This window comes from Delphinapterus leucas, chromosome 2, assembly GCF_059928025.1.
Source record: "Delphinapterus leucas isolate spDelLeu-1000000601 "Yukka" chromosome 2, BTC_Dleu_Yukka2, whole genome shotgun sequence".
NCBI classification, from domain to species: Eukaryota; Metazoa; Chordata; class Mammalia; order Artiodactyla; family Monodontidae; genus Delphinapterus; species Delphinapterus leucas.
The window spans coordinates 16,314,307-16,330,964 of record NC_143130.1 but is presented as its reverse complement, the minus strand read 5'-3'; the positions used below and the strand labels follow the sequence as shown (position 1 = coordinate 16,330,964).

General features: G+C 40.1%; 1 protein-coding gene across 4 annotated transcripts in view; it reads right to left on the bottom strand.

The window, feature by feature from the left end:
* Positions 1–16,658, bottom strand: part of CCDC7 (coiled-coil domain containing 7) — a 326,255-nt gene that overhangs the window by 148,501 nt on the left and 161,096 nt on the right. For all 4 annotated transcript variants that reach the window (XM_089906460.1, XM_089906462.1, XM_089906463.1 and 1 more), the window contains exons 22-23: positions 8,911–9,021; positions 6,846–6,956 (exon numbers count right to left, since the gene is read on the bottom strand). In XM_089906460.1, the coding sequence (XP_089762586.1) occupies positions 6,846–6,956; positions 8,911–9,021 (222 nt within the window). The remainder of the gene's footprint in view (positions 1–6,845; positions 6,957–8,910; positions 9,022–16,658) is intronic.

Here is a 16,658-nt window from a genome sequence, read left to right as displayed (position 1 = left end):
ACATGCTGTCTGCAAGAGACCCACTTCAGATCTAGGGACACATACAGACTAAAAGTGACGGGATGGAAAAAGATATTCCACGCAAATAGAAATCAAAAGAAAGCTGGAATAGCAATACTCCTATCAGACAAAATAGACTTTAAAATAAGGACTGTTTTACAGAGTCAAAGAAGGACACTACAATAAATAAAGACACAAAGAAGGACACTACATAATGATCAAGGAATTAATCCAAGAATAAGATATAACAACTGTAAATATATATGCACCCAATATAGGAGCACCTCGATATATAAAGCAAATACTAACAGCCATAAAGGGAGAAATCAACAGCAACACAGTAATAGTGGGGGACTTTAACACCCCACTTTCATTAATGGACAGCTCATCCAGATAGAAAATTAATAAGGAAATACAGGCCTTAAATGACACATTAGACAGATGGACTTAATTGATATTTCTAGAGCATTCCATCCAAAAGCAGCAGCACATTCTTCTCATGTGCACACAGAACATTCACCAGGACTGAACACATGCTGGGCCACAAAGCGAGCCTTGGTAAATTTAAGAAAACTGAAATCATATCAATCATCTTTTGTGACCACAGCACTATGAAATTAGAAATAAACTACAAGAAAAAAAAAACTGTAAAAAACACGAACACGTGGAGGCTAAAAATATGCAACTAAACAACCAATGGCTCACTGAAGAAATCAAAGAGGAAACCAAAAAATGCCTACAGACAAATAAACATGAAAGCACAATGATCCTATGAGAGGCAGTAAAAGCAGTTCTAAGAAGGAATTTTATAGCAATACAATCTTACCTCAGGAAACAAGAAAAATCTCAATTAAACAACCTAAACTTATGCCTAAAGGAACTAGAGAAAGAAAACAAACAAAACCTAGCTAGTAGACGATCAGAGAAGAAATAAATGAAATAGAGATGAAAAAAACAACAGCAAAGATCAATGAAACTAAAAGCTGGTTCTTTGAAAAGATAAACAACATTGATAAACCTTTAACCAGACTCATCAAGAAAAAAAGGAGAGGACTCAAATCACTAAAATTAGAAATGAAAGAGGAGAAGTTGTGACACCACAGAGATACAAAGAATCATAAGAGACTACTACAAGCAACTATATGCCAATAAAATGGACAGCCTGGAAGAAATGGACAAATTCTTAGAAACGTACAGTCTACCATGATTGAACCAGGAAGAAACAGAAAATATGAACAGGCCAATCTTAAGTACTGAAATTGAAACTCTGATTAAAAAACTCCCAACAAACGAAAGTCCAGGGTCAGGTGGCTTCACAGACAAATTCTATCAAACATTTAGAGAAGAGTTAACACCTATCCTGAAACTGTTCCAAAAAACTGCAGAGGAAGGAAAACTCCCAAACTCATTCTATGAGGCCACCATTACTGTGATACCAAAACCAAACAAGGATACCACACAAAAAAGAAAACTACAGGCCAATATCACTGATGAACACAGACACAAAAATCCTCAACAAAATACTAGCAACCTGAATCCAACAATATAGTAAACAGATTGTACACCATGATCAAGGGGGATTTACCCCAGGGAAGCAAGGATTTTTCAAGATCCACAAATCAATGAGTGTGATACATCACATCAATAAACTGAAGAATAAAAACCGTATGATCATCTCGATAGATGCAGAAAAAGGTTTTAAGAAAATTCAATACCTATTTGTGATAAAAACGCTCCAGAAAGTGGGCACAGAGGGCACATACCTCAACATAATAAAGGCCATATACGACAAACCTACAGATAACATCAAACTCGACGGTGAAAAGCTGAAAACATTTCTTCTAAGATCAGGAACAAGATAAGGATGTCCACTCTCACCACTTTTATTCAACATAGCTTTGGAAGTCCTAGCTACAGAAGTCAGAGAAGAAAAAGAAATCCAAATTGGAAAAGAAGAAATTAAACTGTCACTGTTTGCAGATGACATAATACTATAGATAGAAAATCCTAAAGATGCTACCAGAAAACTACTAGAGCTCATCAAAGAATCTGGTAAATCTGCAGGTTACAAAATTAATACACAGAAATCTGTTGCATTTCTATACACTGACAATGAAAGATCAGAAAGAGAAATTAAAGGAACAATCCCATTTACCATCACATCAAAAAGAATAAAATGCCTGAAAATAAACCTACCTAAGGAGGCAAAAAACCTGTACTCCGAAAATTATAAGACGCTGATGAAAGAAATAGAAGTTGACACAAACAGACGGAAAGATATACCATATTCTTGGCTTGGCAGAATCAATATTGGCAAAATGACTATACTACCCAAGGCAATCTACAGATTCAATGCAACCCCTATCAAATTACCAATGGCATTTTTCACAGAACTAGAACAAAAAATCTTAAAATATGTGTGGAGACACAAAAGACCCCGAATAGCCAAAGCGATCTTGAGAGAGAAAAACAGAGCTGGAGGAATCAAGCTCCCTGATGTAAGACTATACTACAAAACTATAGTCATTAAAACAGTATGGTACTGGAAAAAAATGGGAATATAGATCAATGGAATAGGGTAGGAGGCCCAGAAATAAACCCATGCACCTATGGCCAATTAATCTATGACAAAGGAGGCAAGACTATACAATGGAGGAAAGACAGTCTCCTCAATCAATGGTGCTGTGATAACTGGACAGCTACATGTAAAAAAACGAAGTTAGAACACTCTTTAACACCATACACAAAAATAAAATGGATTAAAGACCTAAATGTAATACTGGACACTATAAAACTCTTAGAGGAAAACATAGGCAGAACACTCTCTGACATAAATGGCAGCAATACCTTTTTTGATCCGTCTCCCAGAGTAATGGAAATAAAAACAAAAATAAACAAACGGGACCTAACTAAACTCAAACTTTTGCACATCAAAGGAAACCATAAACAAAACAAAAAGACAACTCACAGAATGGGAGAAAATATCTGCAAACGAAGCAACCAACAAGGGATTAGTCTTCAAAATTTACAAACAGCTCATGTGGCTTAATAGCATAAAAACAAACAACCCCAATAAAAAAAAATGGGCAGAAGACCTAAATAGACATTTCTCCAAAGAAGACATACAGATGGCCAAGAGGTACATGAAAAGATGTTCAACATCACTAATTATGAGAGAAATGCAAATCAAAACCACAATAAGACATCACCTCACACCAGCCAGAATGGCTGTTTTTGCACCAGTGCAATACTGTCTTTATTACTGTAGCTTTGTGGTATAGTTTGAAGTCAGGGAGCCTGATTCCTCCAACTCCGTTTTTCTTTCTCAAGATTTCTTTGACTATTCGGGGTCTTTTGTGTTTCTATACAAATTGTAAGGTTTTTGGTTCTAATTCTGTGAAGAATGCCATTGGTAGTTTGATAGGGAGTGTACTGAATCTGTAGATTGCTTTGGGCAGTATAGTCATTTTCACAACACTGATTCTTCTAATCCAAGAACATGGTATATCTCTCCATCTGTTTATGTCATCTTTGATTTCTTTCATCAGTGTTTTACAGTTTTCTGAATACAAGTCTTTTGCCTCCTTAGGCAGGTTTATTCCTAGGTATTTTATTCTTTTTGTTGCAATGGTAAATGGGAGTGTTTTCTTAATTTCTCTTTCTGATTTTTCATTGTTGGTGTATAGGAATGCCAGAGATTTCTGTTCATTAATTTTGTATCCTGCAACTTTACCAAATTCATTGATTAGTTCTAGTAGTTTTCTGGTGGCATCTTCAGCATTTTCTATGTATAGTATCATGTCATTGGCAAACAGTGACAATTTTACTTCTTCTTTTCCAATTTGATTCCTTTTATTTCTTTTTCTTCTCTGATTGCTGTGGCTAGGGCTTCCAAAACTAAGTTGAATAAGAGTGGTTAGAGTGGACATCCCTGCCTTGTTCCTGATCTTAGTGGAAATGCTTTCAGTTTTTCACCATTGAGTATGATGCTTGCTGTGGGTTTGTCATATATGGCCTTTATTATGTTGAGGTAGGTTCCCTCTATGCCCATTTAATGGAGAGTTTTTATCATAAATGGGTGTTGAAATTTGTCAAAAGCTTTTTCTGCATCTATTGAGATGATCATATGGTTTTTATTCCTTAATTTGTTAATGTGGTGTATCACACTGATTGATTTGTGTATACTGAAGAATCCTTGCATCCCTGGGACAAATCCCACTTGATAGTGGTGTATGATCCTTTTAATGTGCTGTTGGATTCTGTTTGCTAGTATTTTGTTCAGGATTTTTGCATCTATGTTCATCAATGATACTGGTCTATAATTTTCTTTTTTTGTGATGCCTTTTTCTGGTTTTGGTATCAGGGTGATGGTGGCTTCGTAGAATGAATTTGGGAGGGTTTCTCCCTCTGCAATTTTGGAAGAGTTTGAGAAGGACTGGTGTTAGCTCTTCTTAAAGTTAGTGAGGATCAGTGGCACTTCGTGGGTGGACCTCCTTAGGAGTGTCTGACAGCAGAAAGTTTGATCAAGGAGGCTAAGAGGAACACTCAAGTCCTTCTTCCTCAGCTAGAAACCATTTGGGCTGTGACAGCTTTGGCCCACCAGTGATGGGTTCTCTATGACTAAAACACATGTTTAGACCAAGTTTCCAGAGGATAGCAGCCCTGCAAACTACACTGGTGGTCCCTTGGTTCTACAATGAGAGAGTGACAGTGGTGGATGATGAGATTGTTAACAAGCCTCTAGGTTCATTAGTGCCACTCCTGCTGGTTATCAAGCTCAATTAAAGCTCCTCATAACATCAGGTCCGTCTGTTAGTGACATAATCCAGAACTTAACTGACAAATTCCTGGGCAGGGAAAATGTAACTACTGCCAAAATAACAGAGAGAGACCATCACATAAGGTGACATGAAAATGGTAACTGGGAACACACTAGTGGAGAATTTGGGTAGTGCTCTCCCAGTACCTCTGGGTCTGTTTTTTAAACAGTGGGAGCTCAAAAGAAGAGATTAATGGGTTCTCCACTTAGAAACTCATGGCCAAGTAGCATACCTTAAGGGGCCAAATGGCAACCCCTATAGGGTATGCCAGGTAATAATGACCCCTATGACTAACAGAAGTGCTATTTCTTTTCCTTCTTCCAGTAAATTCTAAAATGAATCATAGAGCCTTACCAACTTTTACCCAAACTTTATGGATTAAACAAGACTATGAAATGTCCAATGTTCCTAAGTCCAGAGTGAAGGAGTGAGATCCTATGCCAAGGGTCAAAGTTCAGAGTACACATGAGGGAGAATTGCATTTCTTGGGCCTTTTGGTAATGGTCCACAGTTGATGGTGACCCCCAATCCCCTGGAATGAGAATGAGAAAATTGATAATGCTCTCTGATTTTCTCTCTGAAGCCGACACCACCAAGATCCTTACCCAGCCTGACTACAGGTGTAACATATCATTATTGTGGCACCACTACTGAATGGATTATTGTTATAGATGTATTATCGATATGTATACCAGATTACACTTACTCTAAAGCCTAAAGGATATTATTGCATTTAAGACCATTTTAGTGGGGCATATGGAAGACTGTAAACCTACCAAACTATTACCTGCTAGCAGTATTGTCTCTCAAAAACAGCATTAATTGCCTCAGGAATTCAAAAACAAACAAACAAAACTGCCCCCATTGCTGTGCTTAAGGAAGCCAAGGTTCATTATCTGAGCTTTGCAAAAGGCCTTGGGTACCTGGAAACTCAAGCAGAAATCAGGCTCAGTGATGTAGTACAACTATGGCAATAGCATTACCTGACACTGACTGACATAGCTTTTGCCCAAGCTGAGGGAAACAGGTATGAAGCAATTCACATTGCAAATGCCCTTTTCAGCATCCCTGTCCACACAGATGATCAGGATCAGTTTGCCTTTGGTGTAATGCGTTGCAATACACCTTTAATGCCCTTCCACAAGGCCATGAGCAGGAGGAAGTCCCACTTCCAGATGGAGCCCTAGCCTTCCATATATTAATGAATGCCTCCTAGTGGGTTGAGGAAAGGGTACTACTCAACCAGGACTGTATGCCATTTTGACGCACATGTAGCAACATGTCTAGGACATTACTATGGACAAGGCACAAGGGCTTATGAATCCTGGGAAATTTCTGGGAATAAACTGGGAAGGGACAGTAGCTCTCAGTCCGGAGACAATAACTGCCTAGTTTTAGTCATGCTCAGGCTCTCAGCCCCAACAAACACAAAGGATGCCCAATGACTTGTGGGAGTATTCAGATACTGGTACTCACAACTTCCCCTACAAGGCCACCTTGATGACAGCACCCATCAATCAGGTAACCAAAAAGACCTTTACCCTGAGTGGGGCCTGACAACAGGATACCCTAGAGACCCTCCAACGGGCTACACAGGCAACCCTTTTCCTTGCCCCCTTGAATCTACCGCCTTTTAGGTTGCGGGTCTCAGCAACCTCTCTGTTTGCCAATTGGAGCCTGTGGCAAAAGAACACTGCCACACATCAGAGGTGCCAGCTGGCTTTGGACTCATAATCTTCTATTGTTGACTGAAAGTAAACACCCTTTGAAAGACTACTGACCAGTTATGGATCTTGGTGGACACTGAGTGCAGAAGTCCCACCATGAAGTAGTTTTATAACAAGAAATTCCAACCAAATGTTAAATGTTTCTTCTTCTCTAGTTGTTTTATGGTATTCACATTTAGATCAAAGTGTAAAATTCCTATAAATTATATGCTCAAATACATATTCATGAACTAAAGAAATAAGTTCTGATGTGATTACTTTTTTAACATTTAAAGGTACCTATAATTGTTATACTTACTACTGTGTTGTCCTCCTCTGGAAGTTATTTGTTTTTGTACTTGCATGGGGAGTTCTGACACTGACTCTTGTTGTTTAAGCACAGGATTTTTGTCTGGTGTGTCATCATGAGCTACATAAAGAGATGCATTTAGTTCCTCCATGGAAAAACATATCTAGTATGCAATCTCTAGATTTCAAATTTATAACATATATACAGCAAAATTTTCTCTCATTTTGATAAAGTTATAAGTAAATTACCATAATGTCAGATGTGACATAAAATTTGAGAGGATATTTTTAATGGGCATTTGTTAAAGAAGGTGTAACACTAATATTTCTAGGCAATATCTATTGATCTACCTATCTATATATATCTGTTGTATGTGTGTGTGTGTATATATATATAAAAATATATATACACACACACATACATACACAAAATATTCCTGCCACGAGTGGTGATCTGAGCATGTATGCCAAGGTCAGAATTCAAAGTGGGGTGGGGCACTGCTGCATTTCTAGAGCCCTTAGGCTACTGGTGCACAGGTGGCCATGATCTCCATAGCCTCTGACACCAGGTGCTGGGGGAAAGAGATAAAGCTCTCTGGCTTTTCATCTGAGGCCACCACCAAGGACACCCTTGGTCAAACACTACACTGTGAGTGTATCCTTTCAGGCAACCACAAAACTCCATTTTTATGGTCCCCGCTACTGAATGTGTAATGATGTAGATGTATCTTCTATGTGCACCCACACTCGAATTCAGTTCCCTCATGGGAACTGCTGTATTTAGGGGCATTTTAGAGGGGCACGTGGAAGACTGAGAACCTCCAGACTAAACAGTGCCTCCCACTTGTGTCTCCCTAAACTAATTCCTGGGAAGAAAAAGACATAAACTGCTCTCACTGCTGAGCTTAATAAACAGAAATTTCTCCATGAGACTATTTCCCATTTGAATAACTAACTTGATCTTTGCACACAGCCTCAAGTACATGTGACTCAATTGATTTTGGTAGGTCAATGCTATAGTACAGCGGTGAGACCCGGTGGTACCTACACTGTAACTGTCATACAGGCTGTTTTCCAAACTGAAGGACCTCAATATGCAAATCAAATGCCCTTTGCTGCATGCCTCTCCACATAAATGATCCCAGTTATTAGTTTAACCTTATATGAAAGGAGTTGCAATATCCTACTAATGTCCTTCACATGGCCACCAAATTGCTCAAATATCTATAATCAGGGCACAGCTCATGACGTCTAAGCAGCCTGCTCTCAAAGGGAGGACTAGTTTTCATTCAAGCGGGCCCAGACAAGGACACCCCCAACAAGGATTAGATGCACTGTGAACCCACCAGTAGCTCTTGGCTGGGCCATCAGTACACACAAGGTACAGTTAGTTACCTGGTAACTTAGTGAAATTCCTGGACATGTCCTCTAAGGGGCATGACATCTCATTCCAGAGGATAAGACTGCCGCACTTGGGCTAATCAACTCCAATAAATAAAAAGCGGTCCAGCAATTAGTGACATTCTTTGACCACTTGCACTCTCATTTGCCCATGTGGAGCCCTTGATGACACCCATCTATGGGGTTACCAGAAAGGCTGCTTCCTTTCAGTGAGGACACAACCAAGAGGGTGCCCTAAGGGCCCTCCAACAGGTCCCATGACCCCCATCTGATGCTTGATTTACAGATCTCAGAAACATCTGTTTGCCACTGGAGCCTATGGCAAAAGGCTGCTGTGACACGTAGAGGAATCCATTGGACTTCTGTACCCATAATCACCTGGAGTCAGCTGAAAGGCACACTACTTTGGAGAGACAATTATTCACCTGCTATTGGGCCTTGGGGCATTCATCTTCTGGTCATAAAATAATCTTAAGAACAGAAATTCCAACCAAAGGGTTCAATATTTCTGCTGTTTTTCTCTAGTTATCTCACGGTATTCACACTTTAGTCAAAGTGTAAAATTCCTATAAAACATATGCTCAAAAAATACGTATCCGTGAACCAAAATAAAAACATCTTGTAATGAGCTTAATTTAAAATCACTTGAAGTCTTCTGTAGCTTTTGTACTTACTAATATGTCTTTCCCCTTTGTGAGGGCTTTGTTTCTTCACTTGAATCTCTGATTTTGACACAGAATCTTGATGCTCAAGCATACGATTTCCATCTGGTACTTCATCCTGAGCTACATAAAGAGAAGGATTTAGTCCATTAAATAAAGAGAGAGATCCCTAGATTTCAAATTTAAAGCAGAGAGCAGTGGTGTTTTCTCCCACTTATATGAAGTTATAAGTAAATCACCATGATGCGAGATCAGATGTGAAAACTATGAGTCTTAATGAGTGTGTGTGGTAAGTATTTTTTCATATCATTAATATTCCTAATTTTAAATGTTTTATATTAGTCTCTCGTTTTCTGAGTTTTCCTGATGTTTTCAGTTAATACACACTGATAGATCAAACAAGGAAAATAGATATGTTCAAGATTATTCATTGCAGCATACCTGTAATTGCAAAATACTCAAAACCACTTAAGCATACAAGCATACGAATTGGTAAGCTGAAGTAGTGTATGTAAACTATGAAAATATAAACTATGGGATACAATGTAGCGCACACAGCTGTGCAAATAGGTATAAGAGGAAATGAAAAACATCCTGACAAACTGACTTGGGAGCATTTCTAAGATGTAAGGCTTAATGAAGGAAAAAAACCTGAAAGAGAGAATTTTAACAGGCTAACTTTTAAGAAAGAAAGAAGAAAAGGGAAAAAAAAAGACAAAAGATAACTTATCTTCAAAAGATGAAACAGAGAAAATATAAACCAAAAGACAACCTGGAGGGTTACAGAAGTCACTGCAGAAAGTGCTGGCTGAGTTGTACCCAGTGACTACTATTAACTCTTAGCCTGTCTCTGGCACTGATGGATAGCCCGTGATACAGTGAGGTTTTGAAACTCATGTCTAATGAAAAAGGATCCAGATTTCTCAGTTTCACTTGACCAGCAACCTGAGGAGACTACAGAGACTCCACCATGGAGGAGCTACTCTTGTTAACTTTGTGAAGGACAGTGGCACCTTGTTGGCGGTGTCCCAACAGAACCCCTGGTTCTGAGTTCCCTGACACGGAGCACTTTGTCCAAGAAGGACAAGGAAGGGGGTGGGGAAGAAAAGACACAAACACCTAAGACACTCCCTTTCCTCTTCTGGCTGACATTTGGTTTCTGAAAATTTCCGCCCACCCATGGTGAGTTCCCTGCTGCTGGAAACACTGTCTAGTTACCCAGCAATGGAGGCTCAAGGAAGGGATGGATGGACTCTACCAAGCATCCTGTGGACAGGTACTGAGCCATGGGGGCCAACACACAGCCCCACGAGAACCAAAATGGTGATGACACTTATTACTAATACACGTGCTATTCCTTCTGCTCCTCCCAGCAGTCTCAAGATAAAATGGAGAACTCTATTTTTACCCAGAATGCTTGGCTTATAAAATTACACAAAATTAGGGATCAGGCCAAGTCCCTATGTCCCCTTTGGCACCTAAGAATATATGCCAACTCAGAGTTCATAGGGGCAGTGGGGGGAGACTGCATATCTTGGGCCATTTGGCTACTAGTTTACCAATGACTGTTACCTCCACAACTGTGACGCCAGGATGAGAGGAAAACAGTTAATGCTTTTTGACGTATACTTACACCTGGCCATGGTGGGGGGTGCCTTTGGACACTATATACCTCTATTTTATGGCCCCCACTACTGAATATTTAACGAGTACAGGTGTATTTTCTATGTGAACTCCAACTCACATCAGCACAAAGCCGTGATGAGCGCTACTGCACTCAGGGTCATTTTAGTGGGGCATATGGAAGACTGTAAACCTACCAGACTACCAGTGCCTAGAGATTCGTCTCCAAAAACAACTACTAAGCAAAGAAAAACAAATGCCTGCCCTCTTTGCTGAGTTTAGGTAAGCCAAACATCTCTGTGAGATTACCTCTCCATTCAATAATTGAGTGAACCTGTGCATATGGCCTAACATGCCTACAGACTGGATTACAGGCAGCTTAATGCTGTGGTACAGATCAGGACACTGGCCTTACTGGATACTGTGACTGCCATAGAGGCTCTTGCCCAAGCTGAGGGAAACAGGTATAAAGTAATTCACATTGCAAATGCCCTTCTCAGCATCACTGTCCACACAGATGATCAGGATCAGTTTGCCTCTTGTGTAATGGATTGCAACACACCTTTAATGTCCTTCCCACAAGGCCATGAGCAGGAAGAAGACCCACTCCCAACTAGCTGCCCACTATATTGGTGGCATCCTCCTGGTGGGCCCAGGCATGTGTACTACCCTACAGGGACTGATGCTATGTTGACCCATACTCAGCAACACAGCTGGGTCATTAACAGGGACATGGACAAGGACTGTGTGGGAAAGCACAATACGTATCATCTTGAGGAGATAACCACCAATATTTGTCCTCTTACTCACAACAAATACAAGAGTCCCAAAAATCTGTGGAGCTATTCTGCTACTGACACCCTTACATTCCCCTCAGTGGGATCCTGACTGCAACCAACTATTAAATTTCCAAAAATGCACCTACATTTGAATGGATCTCAAGCGGATGGTCTGGAGGCCATCCAACAGGCCTCCCAGGTCACACTTCTCCTTGGCCCCTCTGATAATGAATTGAGATACAGCTCTCAGCAACTTCTCTGTTCATCATTTAGAGTCTTTGGAAGAAGGCAATTCCACAAGATAGTGGATTAATTTAGGCTTCTGTATGCCTAATTTCCTGTAGTAGGGTGAAAGGTACATACCTTTTGAAAGACAATTATGTGCCTATTATTGGTTTAGTGGATACTGAGTGCATGAACCATGACTATGAAAAATATTACAATCAGAAATACTGACCAAAAGTTTCATAACTTTAGCTTTTATCCTCTAGTTATCTTAGGGTATTTATACTTTAGGTTAAAGTATAAAATTTCTCCAAAATATACATTAAAATACAGATTTATGAACCAAAGAAGATCTTTAGCTGTAATTAATTTAAAATAACTTAAAGTTATCTGTAGTTAGTATACTGACTGTGTCTTTTCTCTCTGTTTCTTTACTTGCATTTGGGTTTTTGACATTGGTTCTTGATGCTCACATATAAGATTTTCATCTTATGCTTTATCATGAGCTACATAAGAGATATACTTAGTCCACTGAATAGAAAAATACAACTATTATAAATCCCTATATATCAAATTTATAATAAGAATACAGCAACATTCTCACTTTTCTGAAGTTATAGTGGAGTCACCATAATGCTAGATCTGATAAGACTGTGAGAGGAGTTTAATAAATAGATGTGTTTTGACTCTTTCTCATTATCTCATAAACATTTCCAGGCATTATACATAGTTTACATTTGTCTCTATTTCTCTTAGGTTATTTATATTTTACAGATCACATAGACTTCATAGACCAATCAACAAAATGCAAGTGTACAATTTGCTAATTACAGCATTATTCGTAATTGCATATAAATGTTCATGCATGGGAAACTAGATAAACAAGCTAATACATATACTATAAACTTGGTAAATTATGGTAAATAACATGGTACAAACTGTTGTATGTAGAGATGTAAAAAGGATCAAATGAACCTCTATAAACTGACTTGGAGGGATTTCAAGAAGATAATATCAAGTGGAAAAAAAAAACCCAAAGGTGAAAAGTTGTGTGGTACCTTCTAGGTAAGGAAGAAGGGAAAATAAGGAAATAAGAGACAGAGAGAGACAGAGAGAGAGAGAGGGAGAGAATTAGAGAGATACTTACCTTTACAAAATGAAAAACAAGTGAGATAGAAAACAATGTAGTTGGTTACCCATAGGGTAAAAGGGAGAGAACTGAAGAAGAAATGCTACTCCTCTAAGTATACCTTTTTGTATAGTTTTTACTTTTGGAAGCAGGGTCAGGTTCCACATGTTTCAAAAATAAAATTAAATAACAAAAGAGGAACTAAAACTGAAAGCAAACTTAAAGAAATGAACCTACTGAAAGAAAAAAAGTACTAATGCAAGTAACTCATCAATACAATATTTGACATATACCCTCATTCATGGGCAGAAGTGTGGAGAGACTGTAAACACATGACAAAATATTTTCAGGAGGATTTTTTTCCATACCTATAGGCAAAGAAATTCCAAAATAATTTTATAGGCATAACAAGATGGACCAAATGAGTAAATGTGTTATATTATTCAGAGAGTATTCACGAAGTGGAAGAAAGGACATGCACACATGAAATGGAAGTAGGCAGAACAAGCCCTGAGGGGATGAAGTAGAATTGAAGGTTTCCAAGATTTATCATGAATTCTAAATATGTCTATGCAGGTTTATATACACACGTGTAGGTATACAGGCTAATATATGTGTATAACTACATATGTATATACAAGTACATATATAAAAGTGTGAATATACTTAAGAAACCTGACGCCAGGCTGGATCTCATGTGTGATCTTTCAGGCACAATCACAGACAATTATAAAGGCATTACCTGGCAGTTACCATAGGGAAAAGAAGTTTCTCAACCCACAGAGACTTGATGCATAGCCAGTGCACTGCAGGCACTGGAGGTGGTTGCAGTCAGGGACACAGCCCTCCCGCCCCCATCACTCTCTCAAGTACACTGCATTCTTAGCCCAGTCACCATCAAATGGAGGCGGGGGTGGGACGTGACTGGGACACTGTATTGTTCGGGCACTGCCACTGCCTAGACTACCTTATGGGGGGTGGGCGGGGCTTGAAGAAACTTTTCTCAGTTATGATTCAGTATTCAGGATGTTTCTACTCCCATCCCTCCCATCACTACCTTTTGAGGGCGTAGGACCCATAAAATAGCAAGAGCCTTTTGTCTGGTGCTCCTTCAGCTGTGAGATGATCCTCTCCTACATCTCATACCAGTTTGCACTGATACATCTAACCCTCACCCACTGCTGTTTCAAGTGGGAAAATAGAACATTGCTACAGCTGGGGTCCTTTACTGCTTGAACTATTGAGGTAAGTGAACAAAGGTTTGTTACTTTTAGTTTGGTTTGTTATTTTAATTGACCAACTCAAAAACTGGCATTTCTCTCTCAGACAGATTGGAGCAGCAAGCAGGGTAAGTAAAGCTCAATGCCTTTTGGGAAGGCACACTTTGGGATGTGCTCAGTAAATCAGTGGGACATTTCTGGAGTGATGGGGGAGAGGGTACCATAGGATCATTAGACAGAAGTCTGAGAGCCCCCTGGGGCAGCCAGGCCAATGTGCTTTGGACAGGGCTAACAGACCACACAGGGTGCTCTAGGAGAGTGCTATTTTATTTTTATAGGCTTTTCAGTTCTGAGGGGGGAGCAAAGTTCCTTCTCTTTAGACCTCGATTCACTGGCTGAGACACCTGCTGGGTCAATCAAATTAGAGATTCACCAGATCCGGGACTCTGAGAAAGCTAGGGAAGCAATTTGTGGCTACTGCTTATGGTCCACCAGTGATGGGATCTAAAGTTGTGGGAGACCCTGCATGACCCAGTAGCAAAAGAAATCTTAGAAACCTGGTAGTTTGCCTCCATATTAAAGGGATTAATCTTGTTAAACTTGGTGAAGGAGAAGGTCACACATACTGTTGGGCCTGTCACTACAAAACAACTTCTTTAGAGAGTCTTGACAGCAGTCATATTGGCTGAGGAGGTGGAAGAAAAGTGGGGAATAAAAAAAGCAAACATCTGAGACTCTCTCCTTCCTCATCTGGGTACTACTTTGGCTCTGACAGGATGACCAATCTGTGATGAGTTCTATACCACTGAAAAACATGTTTGGATCACCACTGCAGAAGTGACAGTGTCCCTCTGTGCTACGCTGGTGGTCCCAGGGTCTACACTGATAGAGTGAGGAGAGTGAGATTCTTAACCAGACTCAGATTTCTTGATTAATTCATGCCACCCTTGCTAGACAGGTATCAAGCTCAAGTAAGCCTCCTCATAAGGTCAGGTCATTTGGCACTAGACAATTTAGACATTAACTGCAAAACTGTTGGACATGGAATAGCACCTACTGCCAAGGTAGCAGTGACTGACCAACAGTAAAAGCAATGTGAAAATGGTAATCAATAACCTACTCCTGGACAATCTAGACCTAGATCTCTATAAGAGATCTATGGGTGAATATCCAATAATGAGGTGTCAAAGAGGTAGGCTGATGGGCTCACTACCAAGGAACTCATGGCCTGGTAGTGGGCCAAGGGATGCCTGAAAGGAAGCTGAACTGGGGTCCACGCGGGGGTGACCCCTATGATTAATACAAGTGCTATTGCTCAGGTCTTTCCATTGAATTTTGACATGAGACTGAGAGCCCACCAACCTTTATCAAGAACACTCTGCTTTCAAAAATGAACAAGACTATGAGTTAGACCAAGTCCCTTTGTCCTCAGTAGGAACATGAGGACCTATGCTAAGGTCAGAGTTTAATGGGGAGGTAGGAAAGAACTGCATTTCTTGGGTCTTTTGGATACTGGGGCTATGTGACTGTGATCACAACTCCTGACACCAGCATGATGGAGAAACACATAATGTTCACTGGGTAAGGGTGAGGGATCTGGGTAAGGGTCACGCGTCATTGGGTCTGAGGCCATTACCAATGGGATCCTTATCCAGATCCAACGATGGGTGTTTCCCTTTAGATCACTATAAATTTCCATTGTTATGGCCCCATTAATATACGTTATCATTACTATAAATGAATTGTCAATGTGAATCCCTGCTTTGTATTAACTCCTAACAGGAATTGCTGCAGTTAGGGCCATTTCAGTTGGCATGTATTAGACTGTGAACCAATCCAATTACCAGTGCCTAGTGCTTTTTTCTCCCCAAATACCTACCTGAGGAAGAAAAATGACTGCTTCATGGAGTGAAAGTTTTCCATGAGACTATTTAACTATTCAATAACTCAGTCAACTTGTGCCCACAGCTTTAGATGCACAGAGACTCATTTGATATACACAGCTCAGTGTCATAGTGTAGCCCTTACATCTATGGTATCTGACATTGTGAATGTGATACAGGCTATTGTCTGAAGTTGAGGGAACTTGGTATGCAGCAGTTGATATAACGAAAGGCATTTTCAGCCTCCCTTTATTGTGATCATGATCAGTATACCTTTTTGCGGGTTGGTCTGCCATACACCACAACCATACTTCCACAAGGCTACCAAAATTCTCGAAATATGCCATCAACACAAAAGTGATGATATGGAAACATCCCACTCTCAGAGGGTGCAACAGACTTCTACTCTATTGATGACATTGTCTTAGGGCCCAACATGGGTACTATTAAACAAAGACTGGATGCCTCACAGACCCACATATAGCAACTCAGTGGGGTCATTATTATAGAAAAGGTAGTAATCTGGCACCCTAATAAAATTCCTGAGCATGATCTGTAAGGGTCATGATATCTCATTCCAGAGAAGTGTGCCAAGCGTTGGTCCTCTGTACTTCCACAAATGAAATGAAGACCTAGCAATTGGTGGGACAATTAAGCAACTTACACTGTCACATTCCCCATGTATGGTCCGTGATGGCACCTATCTATGGAGTAACTAGAAAGGCCTCTTCCTTTCAGTGGGGTCACGACCAAGAGGATGATGTGGAGATCCTCAGACAGGCCACCAGGCTGCCCTTCCCCACCCACCCCCCGCCATTTGCTCTTTGAGTTACAGAACTCAGCAACATTTCTGTTTACCAGTTGGAGGCTGTGGCAGAAGACCCCTGACACAAGGGGTCTT